This window comes from Procambarus clarkii, chromosome 14 (genome assembly GCF_040958095.1).
Source record: "Procambarus clarkii isolate CNS0578487 chromosome 14, FALCON_Pclarkii_2.0, whole genome shotgun sequence".
Classification (NCBI taxonomy): Eukaryota; Metazoa; Arthropoda; class Malacostraca; order Decapoda; family Cambaridae; genus Procambarus; species Procambarus clarkii.
Window position 1 is genome coordinate 257,070 of NC_091163.1, and position 12,470 is coordinate 269,539.

Below are 12,470 nucleotides of genomic sequence, written 5' to 3' on the forward strand. Positions count from 1 at the left end.
TTTCTTCCAATGCTGGCGTTCTCCATTTCCTATGCTTATCCTCTACAATACTTTAGCGAGACTTGCCGTAAACGAATTGAGACACCGCACATTGACAAAACAAAATTATTCAATTTGTAGACAACGCTCGGTCATATTAAGGATTTTTCTGTGGGTTCATTTTCAAATGTGTGGGTTGGCCGTCTGCCCTACTAATATTTAAATATAATTATAAAGTTAAATGCCAGATTAGACCCCTTTTAAAGACGCATGCCACCCTGAAGATAGTATTACTCACACCAAATGATACACAAGAAATAGAAATTGCCAAGCGCCTACCAGGCGACCCCTCCCATTGGCTAGGCTACGACATTTAGTAGAGCAAGCCGTGCCAAAGCATTACCAATGTATTGAGCAGAAGTACATTAATTGGGTTAAACAACAGCACAAGCAGTACAAAATCAAAATTTTGAAAGTCTGAATGCATCATTATATGTAACTACTGCAAATATTTAGGTTTAATAAATCAACTGCACAAATTACATCATTCAGGTGCTTCTCCCAGTTCTTGGAATTCACTTGGGCAAGAGTAGGCGGCTGCTGGAAGTGGACCCCGCCCGTCACCGTCACACGACCCGTCACCTCCTGAGCAGATGTCGTCGACTTCATGAGCGCGCGCCTCATAAGGTCCTCTATATTCACTCCGTCAATAGTTCCACTCACATTAAGACTTTGAACTGCAGAAGAAAATATAAATTCGCGACGTTGAAAGAACTATTTACAAGATTTTTCCAACTTTTTTCCCCACTTTTACAACATTAAAATAAAGATTGCCACTTTAAAACAACTAACAGTTGATATATAGAATTACCACTTAGTGCGCTGGTGAACTGAAGGCCAAAAGATCCCTCTATTATGGCATCCTGGTCGACCAGCACCATATCGGCTGCCAAGGCTTGGACATCAAATCCATTTAGGGAATCTACAGTCAAGTGACCATTTAATTTCATATGTGTTGCTACGGTTTTGGACGCGAATGTAACGTGACCTGAAACATTGCATTTAAAATATTAAAATCAATGCAGAAGCAAGACAATTTTACTGCATTTCCATCACAATTGCAAAGGCAATTCTATACGCAATGTTCACCTGTATGCCATAAACTTTGGTCCAGTCTCATGAAATCCTTATAAAGATCCATGCCATTGAGCCTACCAGACAAACTTAGGTTCTCAATAGTCATTCTGCCCTTGCATTCCTGGAATGAAATGTTAAATTCCAAATTACGAAAAATTACATTTACAAAACTAATTATGCCATCATGCTCAAGGAAATCTTAACCCCCTGCACATTTAGAGCCTGTAGTTTGTTTATTAAACCATTACTGCAAGATTGTAGCTCAACGCCGCCTCCTTCCCTCCCACCACTTTGCATTTTGAACGTTAAAAAAAGTACTTTTCAAGCGCTTCGAGAGCCGATACTATATTTTAGTCATTTGACTTTGCTCCTTGATAACCCCATTGAGACTAGCATCATAACGCAGGCACCGTAATCAACAGTACCAACTGGGTCACTTACCACTGGTCCTTCAATGGTCTGGTCACCAGACAGGGTCATCACAGTGTTGTTCAGGGCCCCAATATCTATGCCATTCACAGTACTTTCTGGACCCAATTCCAGGTTTCCCTTCACTCTTACGGAGCTCTAAATGAAGAAGTATTTAAAAAGATTCAATTTTGGAAGATTTAACACAGTCAAGAGTGATCTATAGCTAATATGGCAACTTTTATTTCCTTTATGCATTAAAACCGTCATTTTACAAACCTGGAAAGTATAGGAACCAGTGATCAACTGGGAGCTGCCGAAGTCTAGGTAGTCTGTCATCTGGTTGCCATTAATACTAGACCCTGTCACTTCGTTGCTAAAGTTAAATTAAAAATAGTTAATAATTAAATTTATAAGAACTACACTACCACAAAAAATTTAGGGAACTTAGGGATGGGGGTTTAACCCACATACGACTAACCCATTTACTATAATTTGCACTAAATGCTACATTTTGTACCATTGTAGATACATGAAGCAGAGGGACCAAGATAAAAGCATTTTCTAGTAATGGCCGAATTATACAAAAAGCAAATTTAAACATCTTAAAATTTTAAAACAACCTGTACACAACCCTCACTAGCAGTCAGTGAAGTATGAAAAACTTTCCTCAAATTTGGAGACACCAAAATCTATGTTAAAGTGTAGAAAACTTGCAAATACATCTACACGATATATTCTACAAATGGTAAAAAAACGGAAAAATGCTTTCAGTATTGGAATACACAACACTTCATGTAGGGTGTAACATTGCATAATAACTCAATATTACCACACAGCTAATTTATGAAGAAAGGGACTTAGAGTTTCTGATCCACCTATCACAAAGTTTCACAGCCACGTAGAGGCTGCAGTTTAAACGAAAACAAATTAGCCAACTAAACCCCAGGAATATTCTAACGAACGCGACAAAAGAAATTGGTTACCCTTTCAAAACTAGTCTGGCCCGGTGCAGCCATCCCCCCCCCCCCCCCCCATCATGGCTACTATATCCAAGCAAGAGGTCGCCTTCAAAAAAAGTGATTTGGAAGAAGTTCAACAGAAGACAAAAATCCCAGCACCAAGTAGACACCCATACTAGGAACTGTCGGGGCCCACAAGGTAAGACTACAACCAAGACTTAATGGGGCTGATCTCGCCCATTAAAAAGGCTGAAAGATAGTAAGCCAGGAGTGGCGAACCCATGCCAGCACGGCCATTTTGGCACAGTTGCCAGTTTTGCTGGCAGGCGGCGTGCAGTGCCTCAACCCTTGCTAAATTATGGTCAGATATTAAACCTATTTCAAGAAATTAAGAATTTCTTCCTCCATAGAAATGCTAATAGAAATTATTTTATCTATACTACTTAGCTAATGCAATTGCGATACCAATTATACTATTATTTCTGTTTTGGCCCGATGACTTCCCCGGTAGATCAGCGGGGATGCCCGTGAACACGGGCGTGTTTAATTTTCCGTTTTATTTAGCCATTATGTAATTTGCATATTATATGGAATAGAAAGTGAATAAACTATACATTTTATAATAAATGTCATGGTATTATGACAACACGTAACAGTGCTAGAGTTATTTGATCAATAAAACCAGGTTGATTACTTCGATACACTGTTACAATTTGGGTCTAAATGCCCATGGGGGGGTTGCCGGGCGTATCCTTTCAAGATCTTCGTCCATTGAGAAATAATTCACATGGGTACGATAAGTTATCATTCCTAATTTAGGCGAACTCACATTTGCCACCCTTGACCTAGACTATTATATTAAAATCTTAACAAGAGGCAACAGCTTCAAGCCACAATTTTAATGCTTTACCCATAGGGTTGGGACCATGTAGACCTCCTTCCACAGCCGTAATTAGCAAAAAGTGTTTAAAATCCAGTTCAATAAAATCTACAATTCCAGGAAGAGGGTGGAATCTTTGACAAGCCGCCGGCGTTCCGTCTCAGTCGAGCCCACAAGAGAAATTGTATTCGGGATAAGCTAATGTAGCCTTCCTTCCTTCCCCCCCCCCTTTCCCACGGCAGGAACTTTTTTGGGAAACTCTACGGGTAGGTGTATAACATTTCAGAATAATTGTCAAACATCCATTCTCCGATTATTCTACCAGTCCCTTTTACATCACTTGGCTGGATATCATACAAACTATTAGTAGTGGGTCTACATCAAGCCACGGCTGACTAGAAATTCAAACCTAAACCTCTGAAGTTTATTTACAAGCTAGTAAGCTAAACCGACTAAAGCTCAGGAAAAGCAATCTTGTATATTTTAATATATACTGATCAGTATATGGATCATTTTAAAGTCTTCATCCTCCTTCCTCTCCCACGCTTCTAGTCCCTTTGGATATTGAAGTTCAAGTTCACTTCATAATACTTACAGAAAAATAGCTTGGTTGATGTGCACCCTGACGTTAATGTCCTGATCAACAGAGCGCCTCCAGTACCTCTCTTCTATGCCATCCAGTACCAGACCATTGATTGTCTGGACGGTAACATCACCAGTACACTGAAATTAAAATTGTTTGACAGGAAAAACACTTTCCAAAAATATGGAATTTCATACAGCTACAATTATATTCACACTTTAGAAGTTTACCGCCGTTGCATCAGAGTAAAGTGGCAAATGGTATATTTTACAGCTCATTCTGGGGAGAATAGAAAGCCTGTATTTGGGCCAATTGTGGTAAGCATTCTGTGGAAGGTCGCTAGTTGTGTTAGGGTGACCTCGACAAGCCTGACATTAAGCCTTCTTCCCATTAGGTGAAGAAAGGCATTGTGTTAAGGACACTTTACTCCAATTTTTTATTCTTCCCGTAGATAGAGTCTAGGTCGTCCTGCGGCAAGCCGAGGTAGAATACCGTGCACTAGAGTAGTTGCAATCACAATTTTAAATAGCACTAGGCGACTAAATTTTGGGCGCTTTACTACCCAGTTTTACTCAAGTTTGAGATTTATTTCCTCTAAATGGTAAAAAACAAAGAATACCAGTGTAAACAAACCGAGAAAGTATAGTTGTGTCACTAAAGTTCGGAGACAAACTTGTGTTCAGGCCAAGATGACATTCCCACGTGAAGAAATACCCCTATACATGCTGGAAGATTGTAAATCTAGAACACTGTTAGGACCCGCCAGTTACAGACGCATCGACTTACAGTAAGAGGTACAGTGAAGTTGGCGGGATCCTCCACGACCAGAACACCAAGGCTTGTTGCATCCACTTTAAGGCTCGAGATGTCAATGTTGTTGATGGTAACTCCTTCTCCCATTGTCACTCCAGCTGGACCAGTAACCTATCACATCACTATTGAAGGTTACTCGTCCCTGAAATATTTCAATACTTCACCATATTCAGGCAATTTTTTAAAACTTAATATCTTCAGACAAAATGCGTAGTCATTTATTTCATTACTAGTGCCATTTGAAAAGGCCAACTTCCTGAAGTGGGGAAACGAAGTTTGACCTGCTTCGAAAAGTTTGGCATTAAACATTTTCAAGTCAAGGAGAAACCAACATGGATGATCATCCCTACCCATCCTCACGCTAGGCTCTGCCAGGCTTGCCGTAATAACTCTGTACCGATCAATATTCAGCCCGTCCTCTAAACGGGGACCCAAAGTTTATTCCATGCACCCACCAAACCCTATTTATGAAGGAAAACTGGACACTACTACCTGATTATGTCCGATCACTTCCGGAACAAGTGCTTCGCCGACTACCGTTCGAACTACATTTAAATGCTTCACCCCACGTACTACATATTCTGCAAAAGAACCTAAACACCGCCTAAATATGCAAATATATAATTTATATTTGAGAAGTTCTGTTTTGATTGATGGAGGAGTCTTTGGGCTCGACTGCTGGGTAGAATGGACTTTAGGACCGGTTGCAATATTCTTATACATTAATAGGTTAAAGACCAAGTGTATAGCTCGAGATTTTTTGGGTGGCAATTGCCTTTAATATACTTCGTGATGCATTTGGGGGCAATGTGAAGGGGGGGGGGGGGGTGGAATCTTCAGGAATAAAGGTGGGGTCGATTTCCGACAGCGGGTTCTCGTCTTAATCACTGGAGATTAAGATCACTGGTAAATGGGAAAAATCTCTTTACGAATGTACAGTGGATTACATTTAAATCTGATGTTTAGCTAATAGTGATTATTTAAATTTACAATAAATTTAAAAAATTTAGACATACTGTTACAAGTCATTCATCTATATAGTTTGACTATCAATAAGTTCTATAAAAACAATTACAGTTTGGGGGGAACTGAAGAAAACTTTACCAAGTTCTCTATTCCATTACGAGTAGTATAAAAAGGCATTAGTCTAGTCAAAACAGCCAGCATGTCAAATATGGTTCAGAGGTCTGAAGACAGAACACGAGGGGCAGGGGGGGGGGGATTATTATCTCTGGCAAACAAAGCCATCATCAAGATCTTTGAATACCTAAAACTAATGTTCAGTTACAACTGAAACCTATATGTTTGGATATTACACTAAAGTGTCTAGAAAATTTTGTTCTATTATTTGTTTGAGACGAAAAACGTTGAAGCCATTCATTCTTTTCAGCGAATTTTTATATTCAAATTTTAAAAAGGCAAGAATTTAACTTTTAGCCAACTGTGAAGTGTTAATTTAGGCCCCATGGTAAAGTACTTTAATTTTATTTCTACTACATAGTTGCCGAAGAGCTCCTTTGGCCGTCACTTTTTCAGAAGAAATCTAAGAAAAATCATGAATTAAGACGACTTAGGCTTTTCATCCTACAAGGTACATTAGTAAGTGATTTAGAATTTTGCCCCCTCCCCTATTATGAAAACTGAAAAATAAACTTACCATAAATGGTTTGCTGGGTATCCGTAAGAACCACATCCTTACTTAAATCTAGTCCATTGATGTTGTCGCACCTTACAGCATCCGAGACAAATCCTTTAGAAAAATAGTAATTTGCAGTGATGACATCTTGAGACTGGAGGTCAACCAGGTTATCCCAGTCCAAGCCATTAATAGAGCCGATATTAAGATCTCCGCCAACAGTCAAGCCTGTCTTGTAAGTTATCGGACCTGTTGGACCAAGTTTATTTTAAAGCCATAATCTATATTAAATGTTATGAAACATTAAAATATAAATTTTTAAGCTATGCCTAAAACACCAATGAGTGGGTTTATAATATATAATTTGCAATTTATGAAAATATTAACTAATGTACCATCTTTCCATGCATTTTAAACAATTTTAGACATTTCCAAAAACCCCATTATGTTCGATATACGAATCTACACTAACCTTTCAATGTAAAATCTCCAGAGGTTTTCACAACAGAAGCATCTAAATCTCTCAAGTTAATGCCATTAATGGTAGTTACATCAACATTACCATCCACCTGGACAGAAGCAAATGAATAAGACCCAGTCAATGTCTGGGTGTGCGTGACGTCTGTATATATGACGTTATTAGCCAGCCCACTTGCGTCCATCTGGGGAGGAAGGAAAGCAAATTTAAGATTATAGCCTAATTCGAGCATACTTTTTCCTTCTGCAAAATATTAGGCTATATACACCAAGTATAATACATTAAATAATTCCAAGAGAACTTACACCATTGACTAGTCCCGTGTTGATCTGGCCAAGAACTTTCAACTTGTTAAATATTTTTTTATCCAGGAAAGTTACATTAGCACCCTTTGTGACAATGGTTGAAGAATCTATGCCATTGATAGAGAGCCATTTTACTCCACTGGCAGTGTTTGATATACCGCCACACGTCAGGGTCTTGTACGTGTGCTCGCCCTTTATCACCTGGTTACTAACACTTTTGCGCATGAAATCTGAAAGAAGTCTCTTATTAAAAATTAAATTACATTGTGCTCACAGATCGCAACTTTAAAATTTTAATTTGGTCATTACGTAGATAATTTATACTATACCTGTATTTTTATTTAAATACAATTTATGTTACATCAAAACGGTAATCTATTTTATTAACTCGCCTGCAGTCAAGATGCCATTAATAGTTCCTGTGACTAGAGAACTTCGTGTTGTAAACAGGTCTGCTTTCATGGAGGTCACCGTCACGCTGGTATCTATGACTTGATCGACCCCACTGATTAGGAACTCTTTCTCTATACCCAATAAAGGTATGCCATTTATCTGGAAATGAAAATTCTTAGCTAGCATTTTAAATATCTGAAATTTAAGATTTTACAAGTAATTCCAGTTGTATATATTTTACATTTACAAATACCATTTGTAACTTCGAGCTTCAAAAGCATTCTTTGTCGAATATTAAGAACTTGCACGTAACCCATTCACATTCATGGTCATGAGGGGCCAAAGATTTTACCACGGTGTGTGTTTGTACACACGCAAAGGTTGCGTATAGAAATGTTTAGAAATTCTGAAATAAATTTCTTAAGTACTGATGGGAAAGACCGAGAATCGTGTAATCCAGGCACTTACTCGTACTCTGCGGCAAGATATTGCGGGTCTGCCTCAAACAGTATAATTCTGGACAGGCGAAGGACCTAAATGTTACCCATACTGTGAAGATGGTCCTGTACAAGGATGTACCTGTTACAGTGGCAGGCTATGATGTTTGCTTTATGTACCGTAGGCAGCCTCGTACGTCCTACAAGTGTGGGACTTTTTTCTACATGGCTGCTGGTTGCACTGTGGAAGTAACGGATCGTGTCAATGTATTCCGTGAGTATGATAACACCCCCCCCCCCAAAAAAAAAAAAAAAAAAAAAAAAAAAAAAAAAAAAAAAAAAAATAACGAGGATCGATCTCTAGTGTTGGTGCTCTAGTTCTCCCACAATGGAGCCCATGGATCCTCTGGGTACAGTGGCGGCTTTTGGCCGACTTGGCTAGCTTACATTTGTTAGATAGTTTTAGAAAGAGGTATTTTGCCCTTAGAAATTTTCCGAGATGTGCACAGTCTCTGCACAAACCTATCCCGCTTGTTATAAGAGATAGGAGGTCGAAATTAGGCGTTTTTGGAATCTGTATGCCTTCAGTATACCAAAGAACCAACCCTCGTTGCGGCAGCCACTCAATAGTTACAGGTTTTCCCCGAATTCTGAAATTTGGCCCATAGTAACAGACGGAGAGAGAAGGGATTGATTGATGAAGATTAAGTCACCCAAAAGGTGGCACGGGCACGAATAGCCCGTAAGTGGTGGCCCTTTTGAGCCATTACCAGTATCAATAGAGGGAGAAGGGGACCGGCTTTCAAGTGTTTAACGGTTCCCTGCCGGTGTCTGTCACCCACCGGCTTCGCCTCGTTTGGGTCCAGCGCGACGGCCTTACGTCCTCGCTGTAGCCGATTGGTCGAGTGCCTGGCATCAAGGGAGCCGCGGCCATGAGTTTTCCCACCCAAGGCGTTATTCTGTCCTGCGACGCTGTGCCTACCCGACGTGGACCGCCTCTGTTCCGGCCAGAGCAGAGGTCTTTTCCTGTCTATCAAGGCTCCAGCTTAATTTACTTCGCCGTCCCCACACTTCCGTTGCAGAATCCGGTAGTTGAAGGGCGCTGCCAGAAGCTAATTTAACAGATACGTGAAGTCTTAACCGTCACAAGCGTCACCCCCACAGGTGCAACCAGACTGTTCAAGTGATCGCGAGTTATCTGCTTCACCAAGAGCAATCGGTCATTTTATTGCTCGGCAAACATTACACGGGAGACATCTCCCGTCACGCAGGGTGCAGTCGCACCTCCACAGATCTCGAGTATCAGCTCTTGGTAATGGCTCAAAAGGGCCACCACTTACGGGCTATTCATGCCCGTGCCACCTTTTGGGTGGCTTAATCTTAATCAATCAATCAGGCAAACATAGAATCTAGTGGCGATCCCAAGCGTTTGAGTGAATATCTTTTTAAATCTTCAAAGCAGGGGGAAAAGTGTAGACTATTTTCCCGTCCACGCCATTGTTCCCCGGCGCGCTTCTAGTGGTGCACACAGAAGATATTCCAGCGTGCAGGCAGTCAGCCAGCCTTCAGCAAACATATCACGAGTGTAAACCTGTGTATATCTGTGTGCGCACTTTCCCAGTTTATTGATGTGGAAGTTAAGCAAATCTAGACCTTTAGCTAGCGCGCGTGAGAGGTTACCTATCTTGAGATTATCTTGAGATGATTTCGGGGCTTTAGTGTCCCCGCGGCCCGGTCCTAGACCAGGCCTCCACCCCCAGGAAGCAGCCCGTGACAGCTGACTAACTCCCAGGTACCTATTTGCTGCTAGGTAACAGGGGCATTCAGGGTGAAAGAAACTTTGCCCATTTGTTTCTGCCTCGTGCGGGAATCGAACCCGCGCCACAGAATTACGAGCCCTGCGCGCTATCCACCAGGCTACGAGGCCCCTCACTAGCCCTCCACTAGCTTTACATTTAGCCTATAGCCTTATAGTCTTGCGTGACTGTACTCTTGTTGCATCTTTATCCACGAGAGGTTCTGGGGCTCCTCTTGTGTCAGTAAGCCTTAAAAAGTGTCAGCAGATACTAATCAACACTGTCGGAAAGAGTAGGAAGTATTGTGGTGGATTATAAATTTAAATTGACAATACACAAAGGATCTATAGAGCCTTTAAAGGTTGTTAGTTTACAGGAGGATGTGCACGGGGCGATGCGATGGGTTTAGTGCTCCCTGATGAGGTGGTCGTTTCTCCTCCGGGCCACCGGAGGAGAATTCCAGAGGGAGGACATGTCTGTTCCCGATGCCTTCATATCATAATTGTGCCACCCTCAATATTAATGGGCTTAATATCCAGGTTAAACAGCCAGTGGCATTGGCACTTTCATAGGCTGCATGTGCTATGGGTACTTTAACAGGCAGTTTGATTGGCATGTAGTAAGAGCTCTGGGAGATTCCACGTTTGTACATGGATACAAATTTATACCAATTGTTTGAGACTAGATGTGCTAGGATTTCGTCGGCTGTAGCAGAGGTTATTTCCTTACTTTATGCCATGAACATTGTGAGCGAGACATGCTTAGTCCCGTCCCAGTCATTCGTACTTAAGTAAAATTAAACATTCGTGAAATACTTTGCTGTATAGATTAACATTAGTGTTAAACAGTTTTGATAAAGAAATGTTACGTTAAGAGGTACACCAATCTAACCCAAATCCAATGTACCCAAAATTTACAATTTACGTCAATGTTGAAATGAAAATCTTTCAAAGCTCACGTTAATATTCTACAGCAGCTGTAGACTAACTGGGGTACGAATGAACGAAGAGAGGTATCCGAGCTAGTGAGTGTGAAGAGACCATACGAGACTGGATACAAGTAGTAGTTCACGGAAATGCTTACCTTTTGTATTTTTAGAAGGTTAAAATAGGCTTTGTCAATCGTTAGGGATGAAGCCGTGATTGGTCCCGCGAGTGTCTGGTCTCCCGTGAAGTAGAGTATCCTAGTCGAATCGTTAACCAAGGCGTTCACATTATTCTGTCAGGTAGGATTTTAATGAACATTTTGCAGAGTTAAAACAAGCACCATCTCATCGTTTTCATTAAACACTAAACCTTCATACCTGCAGGCTGCTGGTGAGCAAGACAAACTGAGAGAAAGATTCTTCATTGGTAGCATCAACCGAGCCCTTGAGAGTGAGGGTATCGGCGAAGGTGGTTGTACCGCTAACAGTCAATCCCTGGGTAAAGATTATCGGGCCACTCCAAGTCTGTAAAGTTGTACATTCCATGTAATATTTTTAGTAGATTATAAATATATGCACAGTAAAAGTTTGGAGAAATGTATACCACGGTAAACTCACTTGCGAGTTATCAACAGTCATCAAGGAATTTGACGATAGAAGATCTTCTATATAGGCTATATCCTCCCTTCTCTGCTCTAGGGCTTGGCCCAGTTCATCAAGACACTTTAGAAGAGAATCTGCACTCTTCTCCGATTCAACTGCAAACCAAATGGTATGCCATTAGAATTTATTAAAAATTAGGCTTTAAAAATTTACCATAATTATTTCAATTTAAAACTATTCTAGCCCATTACTTACGCAATTCTATATCATGATATATCAGTTTCATTCCTTCGACAGCGGCCTTGCCAGTCTGGAGATTTTGACACGTGTAGATAATTACGTAATCTTGTGCCATCTTTATACCATGGAGATTAGAAACGGTGGTGCAGGACGTCTTGGCGGTGAACGTGGGGATGTAGTGAGCCGACATGTCGTCCGTGTAGAAGGTTATCTCTGACTAGAGATTTAAAGTACTTTTTAGCTATAATAAAGTGCCGTTACAGCAAATTATGATTAATTTCGCTTTGGGTCCATGTACAATCTGAGCAGCTTTCATATTCTCTCACACGACCTTATCTTTCACGCCTGCGTCACTACCAGACCGTTTCAACCCTGTCCACAAGATCATACGTTGTAACCAATTTACATTGCCTCAACATCCCCTTTTTACACACATTTTCAGATACAACCAGAAAGGCTGTTTGCTACAATTTCCACTACAGGTAGCATTTTAAATCTAGCCAGAGCCAGCCTACTCCCTAGCGATTCAATTTAACCCTTTGGTCGTGCAATTAAATGGGTAGTGGGAATAATTTTAAATTGCACTTTGAACATTCTAGTCAAGGGAAGCCAATATTGAAAAGCATTAGCTGGGAGTCGTGTAAAGTGTATTTCATACACTTAAAATTACTTCCGTATTCTGAATACAGTAACATCCTTAGCCACTGCTAGACATTCAAAATATAAAACCATCTACTTCTGTTGCCACGAGTGTTTTCACTCGCACCCACTTGGCCTGGACGGTAGAACGACGGTCTTCATGCAGGTCTGCGTTCAATCCGACCGTCCAAGTGGTTGGGCACCATTCCTTCTTCCCCTCTTTCATCCCAAATCCATATTCTGACCCCTTCCAAAG

At 40.8% G+C, this 12,470-nt stretch overlaps 1 protein-coding gene across 1 annotated transcript in view; it reads right to left on the bottom strand.

Moving 5' to 3' along the window:
- Positions 1-12,470, bottom strand: part of LOC123771109 (uncharacterized) — a 50,980-nt gene that overhangs the window by 19,917 nt on the left and 18,593 nt on the right. Inside the window, 15 exon segments of the mRNA XM_069324621.1 lie at positions 523-716; positions 851-1,027; positions 1,129-1,237; positions 1,558-1,683; positions 1,804-1,900; positions 3,962-4,089; positions 4,736-4,860; positions 6,420-6,647; positions 6,871-7,060; positions 7,182-7,411; positions 7,574-7,733; positions 10,891-11,025; positions 11,111-11,257; positions 11,351-11,490; positions 11,591-11,792. Coding sequence (XP_069180722.1) covers positions 523-716; positions 851-1,027; positions 1,129-1,237; positions 1,558-1,683; positions 1,804-1,900; positions 3,962-4,089; positions 4,736-4,860; positions 6,420-6,647; positions 6,871-7,060; positions 7,182-7,411; positions 7,574-7,733; positions 10,891-11,025; positions 11,111-11,257; positions 11,351-11,490; positions 11,591-11,792 — 2,388 coding nt within the window.